This window comes from Lygodium microphyllum, chromosome 8, assembly GCF_053477565.2.
Source record: "Lygodium microphyllum isolate KBCC chromosome 8, Lygodium_microphyllum_v1.1.10, whole genome shotgun sequence".
Classification (NCBI taxonomy): domain Eukaryota; kingdom Viridiplantae; phylum Streptophyta; class Polypodiopsida; order Schizaeales; family Lygodiaceae; genus Lygodium; species Lygodium microphyllum.
The window spans coordinates 37,954,114-37,972,537 of record NC_141142.1 but is presented as its reverse complement, the minus strand read 5'-3'; the positions used below and the strand labels follow the sequence as shown (position 1 = coordinate 37,972,537).

General features: G+C 38.3%; 1 protein-coding gene across 1 annotated transcript; it reads right to left on the bottom strand.

Annotated features, from left to right (window-relative positions):
* Positions 1–3,260: 3,260 nt before the first annotated feature.
* LOC148032169 (uncharacterized) lies at positions 3,261–3,839 on the bottom strand. The gene has a single exon (XM_087683886.1). The coding sequence runs from the start codon at positions 3,837–3,839 to the stop codon at positions 3,261–3,263; it is 579 nt and encodes a 192-aa protein (XP_087540012.1).
* Positions 3,840–18,424: the final 14,585 nt, after the last annotated feature.

Below are 18,424 nucleotides of genomic sequence, written 5' to 3'. Positions count from 1 at the left end.
GAATGAGAATAAAACATCGCTAAAAATAGCAAGATGTTTGCTTGTCGTAATCAACATCATTAATGAAGACAATCGATTTACGAACTGTAATTGGGGATTAATGAACCGTAATTAGAATTATAGTTTTAAATAAAGAATCGTAGATTCGAGCAGAATTGTTGTCTTGAATCCTGAACTGTCATAACTTTTGATCCAGAACTCCGATTGACAAGCGGTTTTGATAGGATTCGAGAGCACCCAGACCTAGCTTTGTTTTTAAAGACAAAATTAACTAATACTTCTATTTTGAACAAGTTCATGTATCAAATCATCACTTGTGCAAAGAATTCAATCAAGTATAAACAATGAAACAACTTATCTTCCTTGTTGATGTTACGCATCCATAGCTCTGATACCATGTTGAGAGAGAGAGAGAGTACGATAGAGATACACAAGACATGCTCCCAAAAGAATGAATCATATTGATGTAGAGTTAGTATATATAGATGAGACCCAAGTCAAGTGAGAGATGATATATATAGTTGTAACAAAAAGTGCTATGTGTGGATCAATATAATGTATTTAAGGGTTGTAATGGTTTATGACAATGATTGTGATACACTTCAAAGCTACCATGGTCATTGAAAAGATCATATTAAAAGTTGCAAAGTTTGCATTGCCATGTTGATGAAAATCAAGTGAATGAAAAAGTGATGGAAGATCATTAATGATAATATTCAAGTTATACACATTTGGATTGCACTGTCTATTCATATGTTGAATACATATATTGAGTGAGTATTTATCATGAAGACTAAGTTAGTTTCACATCCCTTAGTTGAGAGAGAAGTGCCATATGCCTTTATAGAACAGAAAGGTATACTTTTTAATGACTAGAGACATAATTTGTAGCAACACAAAATTATGGATGTCAAGCAATAACAGTCCCACTTTTTGCAATGTAAATTTTTGGCACCTCTAGATCGAGTAGATCATGGAAAAGGTAGCAAGAAAAAAACATATTATTACAGGAGATTAATTGTGTAGTATGGTGTAAAAAGCAAGGAAAAAGCTAGGAGAAGAAACCTATATATTGTTGTCAGACTAATACGTGAAGAATAATAGTGCTACTATTGATAGATTTGAATAGGGATTTTATATAGACTAGCATTATTGCTAAAGACTTCTCACTATTATATATTTGAAGTTCCCTCTTAGTTATCTTAAATCAAGTTTTTTTGGACTAATTTGAAAATTCTTGCTCCATGTAATATTCCCATCCCCCCCTGTGCCTCCCCCCATAAGAACCCCCCCCTTTTTTTCCAATTTTTTTCTCCCTCTCTCTCCCCCTGCCATTTGCATGGCGGGGAGAGAGAGAAAGTGTGTGAGTAAAGGGGGAGAAGGGGGCATGCAATCCCCCCAGATGGAGGATGGCACTGTCTCCCTCCCTTACCACCTCCCCCCACCTTATAAGAGCCCTCCCCCCTCATCATCTGGGATAGCCCCCCCTCCGTGTGGACAACGCCTTCCCCCCCCCTCGCCATTGGCAGCAGACAACCCCCCCTCCTCCTCGACGTTAGTCCGTAGCCCCTTCCCCCTGGTCATCATCACGTCCCCCCCTGGTGGTCATCAACCCCCCCTGTGATCAGCACTAAGGGAGAGGGGGAGAGAGAGAGGGAGAGAAGAGAGAGAAGGGAGAGAGAGAAGGAAAGGAAGAAAAGAAGAAGAGGAAGGGAGAGGGAGAGGAGAAGAAGAGAAGAAGAAGAAGAGGGAGAGAGAGAGAAGGAGAAGAAGAGAAGAAGATGATGATGATGATGATTGAGAGGGAGAGAGAGAGAGATGTGATTAGTCAAAGGCCCTGCTTCATTTTGGAGAGAGAGAGAGCGAGGGAGGTTGAGAAAGGGTGAAGCTAAAGAAGAAGAAGAAGAAGATCTTTACGGTGTTGAAGGGTTTTCAAAAGCAAAGTCGCAACCACAAATGTTCTTGAGAAATTCCGAGATAGAAGATTAATCAAGCAAGATCAGGCTATGCAGGACAACTTGTCCGTTCTCTAGGCTCTCACATCTAGCATACATGTCAACAAGAGCACCTCCAACGAAATGATCCAACTTCAAACTACTTTCAAGAATATGATTATAGATGTTTTTGCAAATACCTTGAATCATGAAATGATGGTGAGGTTAGCTATTGCTGTTAGAGGCTTGTATGTGGCTTTGGGAAAGGCTATGGCTGCTCCCTCACGGCGTCGAAATAATGCTGTCACAGTGAGTCCAGTGGCAAAAGCTATTGCCTCTTCTCTTTCAATCATCTTTCTTAACAACTTGCAACATGATGGTTGTGTTGGGGTCCTCATCATCATCATCCGAATCTTCAATGTCCTCCTCCTCTTCAATTGCTTTCTTCTTGCCCTTCTAGAGTACTTTCTCTTCCGCTGTCTACGATAATCTTCACTTGAGGAGCTCACTTCTGATGACGATATCTCATAATCTGAGCTACTATCTGAATTGTCATCTGAATCAGAGCTTTCAGAGTCTGAATCAGAGTAGTATCTTCTCTTCTTCCTCTTGATTCTCTCTTTCCAATGCTATTTGCATCTCTTCCTCTTCGAATCACTGTAGCTAGCTTGCAAGTGAGCCCCACATAATAAACACTATAGAACAATTTACTGGGTGAATTTCATAGGTTTAAGATGAAACACCAAGAATCACAACCAGGGATCTGATTTTTCTTTCGCGTGCGGCTGCCTTTTCCCTGGTACAATAGGGCCTCCATAAAAGCTGTCTCCGGGGACAGACAGAGAGAGTTGCCATAGCTATCGTTGCTTTTTCTTCCAGCTCCCCTGATGTCTGTCCCCCCCAGGCCTACAACACGCCTCCTTTTCCCCTAGAAAAGCGGTCTCCTCCCACAATAGCTATCCTGGGTAGACCAATTCGGCGGTAATTACAGTTTGAACAGAATAGATTTGAACCGAAACAACATATTCTCCTCAGCCGTAGAAAATATTAAGGTCTTAATAGTTCTGATGAAGATAAAGATGAAAATTCCAACAATTACACGAGTGTGTTTAGTTGGCAACTGACAGTAGTTGCTGTTGCTTAGGATAGCAACAAAGATGGCACGACACACTTTCCAAAACAGCTTAAGTATTATTTCTGCGTTGACTTCCCACTTATTGGAATATGATGATGCTAAACATAACATCCATGTTAATGCCCAGCTATTAGCAACTCCTCTAGGCAATGCTTGAGCAATAGCCCTCCTGGAGTTGCAGTCCGTAATGATCAGAAGCTTGCAGTGCACTCCTCCATAGAATTTCCTGTAACCGTAATGTCCAATCCTTCCACTTCATCAAGTATAGACATAACTGCACCAACTACTCTTGTACGAAGGGTGGTATTATGGTAGGCTGTATAAAATCGATGATGTACCATTGCACCTGTAACTCCTGGATAATTCAAATCAAGCTGCTTAAAATACAGATCTTCCATCCAGTTTTGAATACTATTCTTTTGCGTTCCATGGAATGCAATCACAATTGCATTCAAGCCTTCAGCAAGCCCGACATAAGCCTGTAGACAGTGTTGAACATCAACTATTAGCTCCACCAATCTGAAACCCTTGGTGTAGCCATCACACCTAGAGCAGTTCCAGGAAATGAGAGAATCCAAATCATTGACATAGACCACAGAAGCATACTCCACAAGTGTTTGAGAAAGTATATGTTTGTACTGAAAGCCATCATCATAGTAATGAAATCTTGTAAGTTCCAATCCTTGTCCACCTAGAACAGCTGGCACTAGGCCTAGTAGAGAGAAGCAGCACACAACCTTCCATATGGCTGACCTGGTGAGGCACTCCATGCATTTGAATTCATCGACGCAGTGATCGTTCCTTCCTTTTTCCTGGGAATTGAAAGCCAAGAAAAGCCATAGAAGACATTGCATGCCCACCATTGTTGAAGGAGAATCTATTAGGTGCAACCCCAGTTGAAAGGAAAGGTAGCAGAAGACCCCTCTCTCTACTATACTTCCCACGTAGAACAAAATGCAAACACAACGACTAAGTATGTACAAAGTAACAATTTTACACACACAAGTTTTTGGTGGATTCCACACCTCAGATGCGCAGTAGTACGACATCCACCCCCTTTGATCTTGCGCATCCTCCGGATGGGCCAACTACCCATGATCATTGTCGTCAAGATCTAGGAACAGATCAATCTCTTCATGGACTATTTTTGGTATATTAGCAAGCTTATCTATCATATCATCTGTCTCTTCTATTGGAGTTTCATCTCGTTGCTTTTCTCTTGCAAATTCTTCCAATGCATAATCCTCATCATCTCTTTTCTTGAAAATCTTGATTATTTTTCTTGTAATGGGCACTCTAAGCACTGTCCCATCCAATTCTGTCAGCTCATATGTTGCATTGTCAAAGACATGTCTGACTATGTACGGCCCAAACCATCTTTTCACCATCTTCCGAAGTACACTATGCTGATTTTCAAGGCTGCTATCAAAGACTAATACCCAGTCTCCCTATTCCATTGCTCTAGGCCGCAAGCGATGCCTGCTGTCAAACTTGTCCTTATTTCTTAGTCTAGCACCATTCAACCTGTCAATAGCTAGCTGACTATTTTTTGGTCTTCTCTCCAATTGTCAGACCCAAAGAGCTAAAGCTCCTCTCTCATCAAATCCTCCTGCCAAGGTAAAATTGACCAAGTCAAAGCACAAGTCTCATTTGGCATAACCGGTTTCTGACCATACATCAACTCTGCGGGTATATATCATGTGGTAACACTGTGAGTCGTACAATCAGCCCACAAAGCAAATGGTAGAAGTCTCGGCCATTCTCCAATCCATCCTTTGCATGCTTTGGCTAATGCTTTCACTATCAGCGGATGCCCTCTTTCACTCTTCCCATTTCCCTCTAGATTGTATGTTGTGGTTAGATTCAACTTGATTCCGAGTTGAGAGAAAATTTCCCTAGCTTCATCACTTGTGCAACCATACCTGCTGCAGAAAATTTATTCCAACACAGCCATACCTACAGAAATTTTATTCCAATAAGAACTTACACATTGTACTAGTGGTCTTCGTTCTCAAAGGTCTGCCCTCAACATGATTGGTAAGATCCTCTCTAGCCAATACAATATATCTCATCTCCCATAGACCCATCGGCATAGTAACCAAGTCAACTACCCACTTATAATGACGCACTACGGAATACATTTGATAGTCTCTACAAAGTGAGAAACATCTTTGTACATGCCTTTCCATCAATATTTTTCCTTGATTTTCCCATAAGTAGCCCACACTCCTCTATGATCAGCCCAAGGACTCTCATGAAACTCTCTCATCACCTGTTAACTGGGTCTCTTTATCGCAGATAACCCCCAAGGGTAATCCTCCTCTTTTCTTTGGGTGCTTCCAAAAAAATCCGTCCTTGAGAAAATAACCATAGTCTTTTCTTATTATCTTCTTGAACTCTTCATCTGTCCATTCATCTCTTTTGCTTAGTGTACTAAGGTACTTGCCAATCTGCAACCAATCTCCAACATAGAGTTCTTCTATGAAAGCCACAATATCATAGACATGGCAAACACGATCAACCATAGCGGCTCAAATTTCTACATCATTCTCTTTTGCAAGTAATGTCTCCTCATCATCATATCTGGCTCTAGACAGCATATCCACCACTGGATTATCCTTCCTTCCTATGTGTTTAAATTCTGGATTTAATGACTTGATGTATGCAATCCATCTCAGCATAGCTATATTCAAAGTAGAGCAACTCGTAATCATACCTATCAATGGCAAGGAAACTGTCTCTACCACAAGTGAGGCTCCAATAAAGTACTCCTTGTCACATTTGAGAGTCGTAACAATTCCCAGTAATTCCCTCTTGATTTGCGGATATCTCGTTTGTCTCTCATTTAGGACTTTCGCCCCAAACTGAATATCATACCTATTTCCATCTGCATTATCTTGACCCACAGCCCAACCTATGCCAATTGGACTAATGTCAACTGTCAATACAATAGGCCTTCCGCAATTATAATCCACTTTCCTGAGAGTAGGAGCAATCTACAATAACTTCTTCAATTTCCGCATGGCTCTAGTGTGGCTCTCATCCCAATAAAATTTCTGCCCCTTTCAAAGAAGCTCATATAAACAATCTGCTATGCGTGCAAAATGGGGTATCCAAATCATGTAAAACGCACAGGCTCCAATGAATCTCCATACCTCTGAAGTGGTAGAACAATACTTCGTAATCTTTCCTATAGCATCCACCTTCTCAAGTGAAGGTTTCCTGCCATAATACCCACACATATGTCCAACAATGACAACCTTAGTTACTCCAAAAACATATTTTTGTCCCGATAGTGTTAAATTCACTTCTTCTAACCTGGCCAAAATCTTTTCACAAGTTGCAATATGATCAGCCACAAAGTATCTGCATCCCTGCTCATTTAGATTCTCATTCTTCTCTTCTTCTGCATACCCCTTAATGGGCACATCATCGAAGAAAGGCATGGTAAGTTGAGGTACGTACTCACAAAAGAACCTTATGCATGGCATTCATCATATGCGCAATAGAATTAGTGGCACCTTGAGGCAAGGTACACATCTTGACAAGCCCAATAGGAGTTCTCATAGTGGTCATGTCCCTGCTTTCCAAAGCCAACTGAAACTGATCATATCCCGAATACAAATCACCTAAAGAATAGATGGCACGTCCAGCAAATGCTTCTGCAAACTCATCCACAACTGGACCTATACCAACATTCCTGATAGTAACTCTGTTTACTGGTTGCATGTCCTGTATAAATCGGAGAGTACCATTCTTCTTTGGAACCGTAAACCACCTATTTGAGTATGGTGCAGATGATGGCTCTAGGATTCCCATCATGATTTTCTCATTCAACAAGTCAATTAACTTTGGCAGGTGTGCCCTAGGCACTAGAATAGGTCGGAGGTTCCATGGAATATGAGGAATAGTAAAGATCACCATAGGGGCAACAACATCTGGATTCACACATCCAATCTCATGCGAGAAAAAAACAAAACCTCGTCCATGTCGCTCAAACATATCCTGAAAGCACTGCTTACTGAGGGTAGCAAGAAATCACCATTTCCAATTTTTAATTCAGCAAGAGTCTCTGCTGAAAATTTATGACCTATATGCTTTGGATTCCTCAAAATTGGCTGCTTGGCAGCCCTCTCTATTTGCTGATCACTGTCAGGTGGAAGCGGTCCAGCTACAAGCTTCACCTTTTTATCCACAGTCTTGTATTTTGTGTCACCCCTGGCCTCATTATAATCCTCTGCATTACTCAAATCTTGTTGTAAATCAAGAATTCTGCACTCTGGTTGGTTGAATATCCTTAGCTCTCTACGCTATGGACTGCATAAGAACAACCCTAAATTCTGGATGCTGAAATATTTCAGTAGTAAACACTATTGGCTGAAAGTTTTCAACCCTCTGTATCTCTGTAGGCGGAAACTCTGTTTGCTAAATTTCTTCAGCACTCAACACTTTTTGCTAAGTCACCTGAGCCTTTAACTCTATCTATGACACAAAATCTGAAATTTCATGAAACATATCCAAGGACTGCACTGATACATTACTGTGATAACTCTGCATATCAGTTTTGAGCATATTTTCCATCTCTGTTATCGTATCTGCACAAACCATACTATCATACATCCCATCTATATGCTCATCATCCTCTAAAATACCTGTATTTTAAAATTTTTCTCCTTTCTATATATGTACTGTCTCGCAGCTCTAGGAAAATTAGAAATCTTTTGATAACTCATCAAACTATTTGCTGAAATTCCAACAAAATTGGAGGAGAAAACACTATTGCCAAGAGGCGAGAACTCCAATATCCTCTGCTTTGTACCACTGTTGTCTCGTGGGACAGCGGTACCTAACGGAAACCCAAATCCCTCACAGTAGGTAGAGGTGCATCTCGAAGAGTATCCCTATTTCTAGCATGATTTACACACACAGTCATAAACTAGACTGCTCTCATACCATTTTTACTGTGAATCCGTGTATAAGCAGATCCATTATCCATTACTTTCATCTCCATGCGCATCTCTGTGATCAATGTCTATCTTAGGATTATGGCGTAAGAGCATGAATCCTGCACAAAGAAATGGAAATCCTCCTCAACATCTCCAATAGAAATTCTGACACTGGGACAGGCAGCATACAAATCACCTGAGTATTTTTTGTGGCTCTCATATGCCACCCATGCTCTGCATTCATAGGCCATCTATTACTTTCATAAACTCCACGAACTATGAGATTAATCTCTGAACCATGATCCACCAAAGCAACATAAGGCATCTATTTCTCTCCAATTTTTACCATTGTTTCTGTAGTTGCCCTAGCTCAATGACTCCGCGAAAAGTGACTTCACGGTTTCTCTCCAATTTTGCATGCATTGACAAGTATGAGCATGGTTTCTTATGTTTTTTTCTTTATTAAAAGTGATAAAAACTCACTCGAACAAAGAAATGGGCTTGAAATGAGGCTAAACTTCACGCTTCAGCTTCATCATACATCCACAAATATCAATCTTATTTTTTCTCATTTTTATGATGTGAAAAACCTAAAATTTTCAAATTCTCTTTAAATTTTTCTATTTATTTACAAAAAAATGAAAATAATTGCTAATATCTAGATGTAGACTAATTACTCTCAGAAAAAAAAATTCATTCCATGGGAACGATAGACGCATACCAAAAATTGCATATTTTCTCTAAAATCGCCTAGTCTCGAGTTTTGTATGTTTTGCATACAATTATTATATGACTAATTTTTCATGATTCTTTCAACATGACTGATCAAACATAGGATAAAAAATCAAATGTAAGAATTACTAATCATTTCAAACAAGAATTCATAATAAAATGTTAAGATCTACCTTTTTCTCATGAAATTGCTCATTATGATGCATATTCTTTTATGTTGGAGGCCCATTGGCGCTCTTCCATGGCCAGTAATGATTCATCCAACTTTGATTCATGTCTCTTTCCAGTGTTATTTCATCGTTTGATAAAAAATGTCCATCTTAGCTCATCCCTTCTCTTTTACATTGATCCATAAGAATGGTCCACAAGAGGAGAGAGGAAAGAGGAGAGAGAAATACTAAAATGAGATCTTGCTATTTCATGCATCATTTTCAATCGTCTCTGCAGTGATGAAGGGAGAGAAATGGATGGATATTACAACCAAGAGGATTTCCTCATTGATTGGAGGTTCAAAAAATCATTTTTTTAACCATGGAAGGGGTCCCGAAAGAAATGATGCCCCTTTCCTCCCCCCATGGCTACATTTTGTAGAATGATGTCTTTTGATCTACACTAGCCAAGCTTAAGATTTAACTTTTTAAGAAAACTAGATCATTTTTTGCATGTTCACATGAGGAGCCAAGTGGTTTTTTCAATTTCGGAGGGGCAAATGCACTTGGAATTGAGATCGCTCTAGATGACTAGCTTTGTGGTATCAAAATCTATAAATTTGGTTGCCCTGATGCACTTTCCGACTCTTAGATCATGTAGATGCTTCCTAATGTGAAACCTTGTGGGGATATGGGGGGAAAATGGACTCTAATCAATGAACTAAGCCTTGGGTTGGCTTCCTTGCATTGAACTCCATCTAGAAAAACTCTAGCTCATTGATTTGCAAGTGTTTCATTTTGTATGAGACTTTGGTCTTTTATGAACTCCCTAGGCTCTTTTCTGCTTTAAAAATAGCATTTATAATCCATTCTCTCTCTCAAAGGAAGTCAATATAGAATAGAAACATCATCAAAATGCGGTCCATAATGACTTCTTATTTTCCAATAGACCCCAAACCTTGCAGATACAATCCAATATTGATGCTAAATCACTATAATAAAGCTTTATGACCAAGCACTCATGCATCCTTGATGATATATTGAGCTTCAAAAAGTCTTGAATCTGGCTTTAAACCTTCAATTTGGTTGCTTCCAATTTAAAGTATGGCTATGGAAAGGTGATCATGGAATCAAAAGAAGAAAAATCCCTCTAGTTTGAAAGAGCTTTGGTTAAGAATCCATGGTTGTCCTAGTTATTATAGTATAAGAAGCTCAATGTTTCTTCAATGGAAGATAATGAGTCTTCATTGTGACCAATGGAAACTTGTCATGGCTTAGAATAGTATCAATATCATTTGCCTCATCAATCTTGCAAGTAATTAGGAGTTATGAATGCCACTTGTTGTTGTCCAAGATAGACCATGTAAGAAGGTTCACCAAACTTGCTTTCTTAAGTAAAGGAGAGGTAAAGAAGAGAGGCATTATCACTCCTTAATCCTTAGTGATTAGTGGTGCTCCTCAAGGAAACAAAAACATGACTATAGTTGTCTAAACAGATTACACATTGAACATGAAGTTCTAGTGTAGACAACACAAATTTGTCTTGAAGGGCTCTAAGAGATTGCAACTACAGAGGCAACAAAGAGGGGTTCTATTGACTCCTTGTGTGATAAAGATTCAAGCTACAAGGTGTTAATGGAGTAAACTAATCATAACCAAGGAAGATGAAGAAAGGCTTCCTTCAAAAAGTACTAGAGACTTTTAGTCTTCTCCAAGTCCAATGAAGGCTCTCTTTTCGAACTCCTTGTCAAAGAGACTCAAAATTTGAATGGTGTTTATAGCCTATTAGTTTGTTATATACACAAACCGTATATTATACAATATAATGTGGTTTCTAAATGAAGAGAAAATTCGTACTAAAGATGAAAGAATAATTTATAGCTCCCAAAACCAAAGTCATAGATTTAGTTGTTAGTTAATTTTTTTTAAAAAACTCGTAAATGGTTTCTAAGATATCATCCTAGAGACAAAATAATAATTTATAGTCCCCAAAACAGAAGTCATAGATTTAGTTGTTGGTTATTTTTTTAAAAAACTTGGTAAATGGTTTCTAAGATATCATCTAAGGGAAAACCATCTTAACATGAAGCTCTTGCAACATTATCATAGTGAGAATATGATGCTAATATTTGATTTATACATACAAGTGACAATGAGATCCAATTACTTAACTAGTTAGCTATTATAAAGAATAATAATTCTCCTCATATTAGAGTCATGTTGTAAAATTATTCTAAATTAATTTTCTTCTATTTAACTATATGAAAACATATGCAAGTTATACAAAAGATTCACATCATGTTAATTGCTCTTATGACAGATGATCTTAACGCCAGTAGCACCCCAACCTAACTATGATCAGAAAATCGTAAATTGCTAAAGTTCTTATTCCTTAAAATAATTAATGTTTCAAGCCTAACGTGGGTTTGTATTGTGGTTGTTCTAGTCTACTAAACATGACTTTATGGTAAACTTGATGTGATGCATTAAGTTTCCATGTAGTTTTTACATATTTTGACTTTAGGACATCAACTTTCATAGTTAATATTATATTTATCATACCAATGTGACCTTCTACATCAGATTTACTTGAAAGTTATGCATCGTGTTTTGGTAACTTGATATGCTGCATCTTAAGATGCATAAAAATATTAATAGATTTCTTACAAATTTAATCTAGTGCATCAAGTTTCCTTATAAAGGAAACAAATTTTAATGGCAACTTGTGCATTGCATCAAGCTAGCTAGAATTTTATGTTTTTTGTACTAATTTGATGTAGTGCATCAAGTTGCCTTGTAAATATACAAGTTTTTGCATCAGCTTGATATCCTTCAACAAGCTACATAGATTAATGTGTTCTTTTCATACTAACTTCATGCAATGCATCAAGTTGCCTTACGTATTACACAAGTTTTAGCATCCACTTCATGCAATGCATTGAGCTACCAAGAGTATTATATGTTCTCTATACTAATTTGATGTAGAGCATGCAGTTTCTTGTAAATCATAAAATATTGGCTCCAATGTGATGGAGTATATCAAGCTACATAGACTATTGTTTTTTTTGTAGTGACTTGATGAAATGAATCAAGTTGCCTCATAAATCATAGAACTTTTGACATCAACTTGATGCATTTAAAGTGCTTCCAATACATTATCATAGTATTTGGTTGTAGGATATCAAGTTACCATGTATGTTGTCCATACTTCTATATAAAAGAAGTTGATCCTACACAAATAGTCATGTGCATTATGTAACGATTTTTTGCACCAATTAAAAGTAGTCCATCAATGTGTAAATAAAGTTGGTTAATCTTGCAACTGAAGTTGGTGTATTACATCAATTGACATTCTAATAAGTAAACCTTTCATATCAATTTGATACATTGAATTAAGAGGTTATATATTTCAAGGAAGTAATAAACCAATTCATTTTCTTAAGCTACATAACGATAATCAACATGGTATAGTGCCGAATGCATTTCTGAATGACCATTGTTGGGTAATTTATGTGGGATTATCATTTTCTTTACTTGTTAGAGTGTTCAGTAATAAAAATGAAATACATTTAATAGATTATTGTATCCTGATATTTTCTCTTGTGCATGTACATACCACTCTAAGATAAACCACAGACTTCACTTTGGATTTAAGAAGTTCTTCAATATGATCATAGTGGTTCATTAATAGAGCACACAAAAGGTACAATTAAAGCCGTCATCATGGAATCTAATGCAAGACATATGTTTATCTAGCTTGCCATAACAAGGAAGTGGAAGCATGTTGATGGAATCAAGACTATGGTCAACAAAACATAATAGGTCTATAAAGGCCTTTTGGTTTTGGAAAATTCGACATATTCTTAGGTCCAAATGGTTGTATTTTAGATATTTTGGAGACATAGATCAATCTATCATCATGCATGCATCTAGGAATGGAATGTAGTTTATAAGGTGTACCTTTAAAGGCATTCTAAAATAACTATACAAGAAGGTATTGCCAAGATAATAAAGACAATATTATTTTTTAAAATAATCCTCATTTTTAAAATTTATTTATGAATATGATGTTTTCCTAGTATGTCAATTGAAATATAGAGATAAACACTTATTTTTAAAAATGGCATCACAAAAGAGAGTAATTCTACTACAATGTTTAGAGAATAATCATGATGAGCATAGCAACAATATTACTAGTAGCATCAATAAATTTGTAGGATTAGATATTGATATAGACATTGAAGTAGATATTTGGAAAGCGTGGATCTCATTGAGAATGATTTTGATTACTAAATACTTATCATTTGACTAAAAATATTCTAAAATATTATGATCCTTACATCTGCTATATCTTCTATATCAATTTAGTTTGTACTCCACATGGATGAGCTGATTCTAATTGTGATTGACATGACGTTAGTTTCTCAGGTTATGTATCAATCTATTTCCGAATTACAACTCTCAACATTGATGGCCATCAAAAGATTGAATTTTCTTGAGGCCACCACATTTCTAACATATTTAGAGAATGTGTATTATAGAGCACCCATAGTGAAGATCAACATTATTGAGGCCATGACCTCTCATATATATATACATACATGTTTATAGCAACATTAATAGTAGATTTTTTATCAAATAGTTGGATTAAAGAGGACCCATGGACCACATTCGTCACATAACTAGAGATGTCTTAGTAAAGATCAAACGTTCTTGGGGCCATTGATAGATATCTTATAGTAAAGATGAACATTCCTAAAACCACCACCTTCCTCCTTACATAATTAATTCTTAAGTTCTCACATAAATTGAAGCTATTTATTTTTTTTGCATACACATTAATATAGTAATTGCCTCAAACAAAGAGGCTACAAAATGTATTTCAACATTGATGGCTACTAGTAATATCATTTCAGCAAGGCTCAAGGAAAAAAACGTGACAAGTTTCTAGCATATGAAAAGACTCAATAGTAAAAATGTATGGTGATGTTGATAGCTACTAGTAATATCATTTCACCAAGGCTCAAGGAAACCAAGGTGACAAATTTCTAACACATGAAAAGTCTCAATAGTAGAAAATGTTCATAAGGTAAAGAAATTCTTTGCTACAACTAAGACATTAGAAGAAAAGTTCACAAAGCAACATTCTTAGAATGAAATAAAAGGACAGAAAGAGAAAAGTTCCTTGCATCAATCCTGGAGGCGACTAACAACGAGAATCGGTGCGTATATATTGCTGGGCTTTGAATATTGGATCTACGTACCTTCACTAACCAAGCACACTCCCACGTGTTGTCTTGCCTACTATATGGTAACGTATATCGTGTAGTATAGATAGATGCACGTCATCTATGTAATTATAGATAGATGCACGTCATCTATGTAAAAACTAAACTAACTCGAGGGATCCATCTCTTACGGGTAATTAAAGCCAGAATCGATTGGATTAAACTCGATTTGGGATTTTGGGGAGGATTAGCGTGATCGTAACGTAATCAAGAAAGACCCCGAATTATCTCACTTTCCAATCTTCCAGCGAAAGGCACATAAAATCAATAATAACATATATATAGGATGGGGTTTTCTTTTTAAAAAATTATTTTTTTAAAGAAAGAGAATACCCATATAAAGCTGAATAGCAACAATTCCAGTAAAGAAGGACCACCAACAGTTGAAGAAAATTCCGAGCAACGTAATTGAGGCAACCAAAGATGAGTACTCATGCGATGGCCCAAAAATTCTCGTTTGCTTATAAGGAAAAGACGATTGTGGTAACGTCTGGTATTATGTTTTATGTGCTAGCAACGTTGAAAAGTTGCATGGAGCTATATACAACAAAACCAGCCGCAGCCGAATGTCTATGATGAGAGGCGCTGTTCAATACTACTAACTACATGTCTTCTATTCAGCCTCTGTATTACGTTTTATTTTAACGCGTGCTCACGACACCTGACCAGGTCATCAAGAACTACGACTTGTGGCTCCGATTACCCTGCATGGAATACAAACGTCGCAACGAATGAGTGTTGAGTAATTACAACGCTGAGAAAACGTAATAATAACTAAGCTAAGAACAGGCAGGGTTAAGGCAAATATTAGCTAAGAAGAGACAAGGTTAACCTAAACAGAAAGAATTCAGTAATAATGAAGCTGAGAAGAAAGACGAAAATATATGAATCAGTGAGTGCCGAATGGATGGGATAGATTGAATAGAATAGGAAATTAGACAGATTCCCACCCTTTGATGGCATTAAGGCGTCGACTTTGCCTTGGCGATATCATCAGAGTCACCGTCGTCGCCACAATCGTCAGAGTCACCAACCCCGTTATCATTACCACGGTCACCACGACCCCAATCATGACCTTTCTTGTTGTTCTTGTCGTGACCATCAAAGCTGGCAACCACGTACAGGTTTCTGCGACTGTCGGCGAGAAGAAAAGCTGCAAGAACGAGGGCAACGAACAGCACGAGCAGGGCTCGCCTCCGTCCGTAAAAAAGTCGATCCATGGATATCATATTGCTATTCGATGCACAAATTAGGGCGGCAGTTGGGAAGTTGTGAATTGTGACCGTAGGCAGCGGATATCAAATGCGTGTCCCTCTCCTCTCCTGTCTCTCTCTCTCTCTCTCTGTGTCTCGTTGGTGTTTCTGTCTGCGTCTCGGTCCGGCAATGATTAGCAACGTTTTATTTTATAGCAATGTTCAAAGCTGCGTCATCCAGGGTAACATCCGCAACACGGCATCTCCCCGTGTCACGCCCTCGGATGCTTCCATCGTCGCAGACGCGTCCGTCACCCTGTGTCCACGTAGCACCTACATAGTACAGACAAAGAGACCTTTTCACGGACGTCTAGCAGGTTTCTATTCAGAAACTCTGGTTGGCAACGTCAACTGCGCCGTCAACCTTCTCATCTTAGAACTTTCCTTGGACATACGCTACGTAGCCTCAAGTTTCGGTGCACGATAGACCCATGAGTGAAAGGTCGCCTTAAATTTTATAGCCTAACCCTGAGCTCAAGGTTGGAACAAAGAGTTTATGACGTTTTGAACAGTTTCCTAGAGTATCAAGGTTCAAGTTTTGCTTTACTATTAATAATACCAGTGTATGCATGTATACGAGTAAATTCTTAATTTTTCAGCTCAGCTATTATAGATCTTGAATAGTGTTGTTGTTGTTAACATATTCTATCTCAAATATCGGGTCAAGAGAGGGTCAATGACAACAAGTTCTTGTAGACTCCAATAAACTATGATGTGTCCCACCCCATGATCACATGGCATTTCTTCTTCATAGGTGGTCGTAGTAGCACACTTTCAGGAGTGGTTATGAATATAGAATGCAGCACTAAAGGAAGAAAGTAGCAATACTCATCATCACACACTCGAATCACATGCATGTACAATCAAGGTTTTGATGGGAGTATCAATACACTTTTGCCACTAGTACACTAAGAAAAGATATTTGCATGATGTGAGACACTTTTGCTCGACTCTCTTTATGTATCATTATAACAAGGTCTATAAGCCTACCTAAATTACAATAGAGACACACTTATGGATGTATTCAATGATTTAGCATTTAACATTTAGGAATGCTTTCTTTTTTGTTATACACAACCTTAACCAAAAGAAGAACAAATTGCAAGAAGCAGAAACAAGGTACACTAGAGAGAAAGAATAAAGAGAACATGCACTTATAGTCAAGAGTTCCATTCTCTCTCAATGACAGGGTAGACAATGCACATGCTATGTGCATATATATACACATGCAACACTATGTGCGAAGGCATAGGCCATGCATAGGCTAGGCTATTTAGGATATGCACAAGCACATCATATGCATATACATAGGATAAGCATAGTGTATACAAAGATACATGCATATACATAGGTACATGTATAGGCTACGTTCTATCATAAGCATATCTCGCAAGCAACATATAAGATAGTATAGAAGCAACCTAACTCACTTGCTTATATGTGAGCACTTGCAATTGCTTCCCCCATTGATACTTGCTATGGTTGTCTACAAATGAATCATTGATTGGAAAGAAAAGAGAGAGATGGAGAGAGAGGGTAAAAGAGAAAGGGAAAGAGGAGATCTCTCCTTGCCTCCCTCTCTCTCTTACCCTCACTCTCCATCTCTATCTCTTTCTCTCTCTCCTTCCATCCCCCTCTCTCCCTCTCTTTCTCTCTTCCCATATCTTTCTCTTAATCTGCTCCTTTCTCCCTTTCTTTCTTTCCATCTCTCTCTTAATCTCCCTCCCTCTCTTTCAATCTCTTTGTCCTAGTCTCCCTCCTTTCTCCTCTGAGTGTCTCCCTCTTTATCTTTCTCCCTTTCTTTTTTTCATTGAGTATTTCACTATATATATATATATATATATTCTCTCTATCATGTGCATTCAAGGCCTATTTACAAATGTCCTTATCTATGAATTGTCCCTTAATAAAACATGACCCTTTTGTATTCAATCCATAAGTAACCCCTTTATGTGGGACCCTTATGTATGTGAAAAATGTGTAAAAATTGTATTTTAAAAATCCCTTATGTTGAACCCACATGATACATCCATTTATGACTCACCTCCTCAGGTTATTTCCATCTCTCTATCTTACCCTCTCTCTCTCTCTCTCACTCCCTCTTGCTATCTCTCTCCCTCCCTCCCTCTCCCTCCCTCCCTCCCTCCCTCTTAATCTTCTTTCTCCCCTCTCCCTTCCTCTCTCTCTCTCTCTCTTTCTTCTCTCTCCCTCCCTCTCTGTCTTTGTCTCCCTCCCTCTCCAAGATAGAGAGGGAGATAAAGATAGAGAAGGGAAATGAGAGATGGATAGAAAGGGATGAAAGGATATCCCTTTCTCTTTTACCATATCTCTCCCTCTCCTTCCATCTCTCTCTCTCCTTCCCCCTCTCCCTCTCTCTCTTTCCATATCTCTATCTCTTCCTCCCTCTCCCCGCTCTGTCTCTCTCATCGAAAGAGACTCCCTCCCTTCCTCACCCTCCCTCTCCTACCCCTCTCTCTCTCATCAAAGGAGACTCCCTCCCTTCCTCACCCTATCTCTCCCAACCTCTGTCTCATGGAGAGAGACTCCTTCCCTCTCTAACTTTCTCATGGAAAGCGATACATGTATGAAAAGAGATGGATGGTGAGGGAGAGAGAGAGAGAGAGAAGGAAAGAGAGAGGGGGGATGGAATCTCTCCCTCCCTCCCTCCCTCTCTCTCTCTCTCTCTCTCCACATAAGCAAAATCCACAATGTATAAAGGAAAGAGGAAGAGAAAGAGAAAATGGCATACCTTCAAGCTTGGAGATGCATGTTTGCCTTGAATCCCTTCCTCGCAACCTTCTCCTCCCCCTTCTCCCTTGTGATTTCCTTCACACTTCCTTTATCATTCTTTCTAAGTTCCCTCATTGTTTGTGTGTGTGTGTGTGAAAACCTTTGCAGGTTTTTGCCACTACGATAGTTTCCACTTTTTTTTTTCACATAGTATAGCACCGCGCTACTATTATAGTCATGCTTGTGGTGACGCTAAT

Coding starts and splice junctions, on each gene's coding strand:
- LOC148032169 (XM_087683886.1), bottom strand. CDS start 3,839: ATGGAGTGCCTCACCAGGTCAGCCATATGGAAGGTTGTGTGCTGCTTC.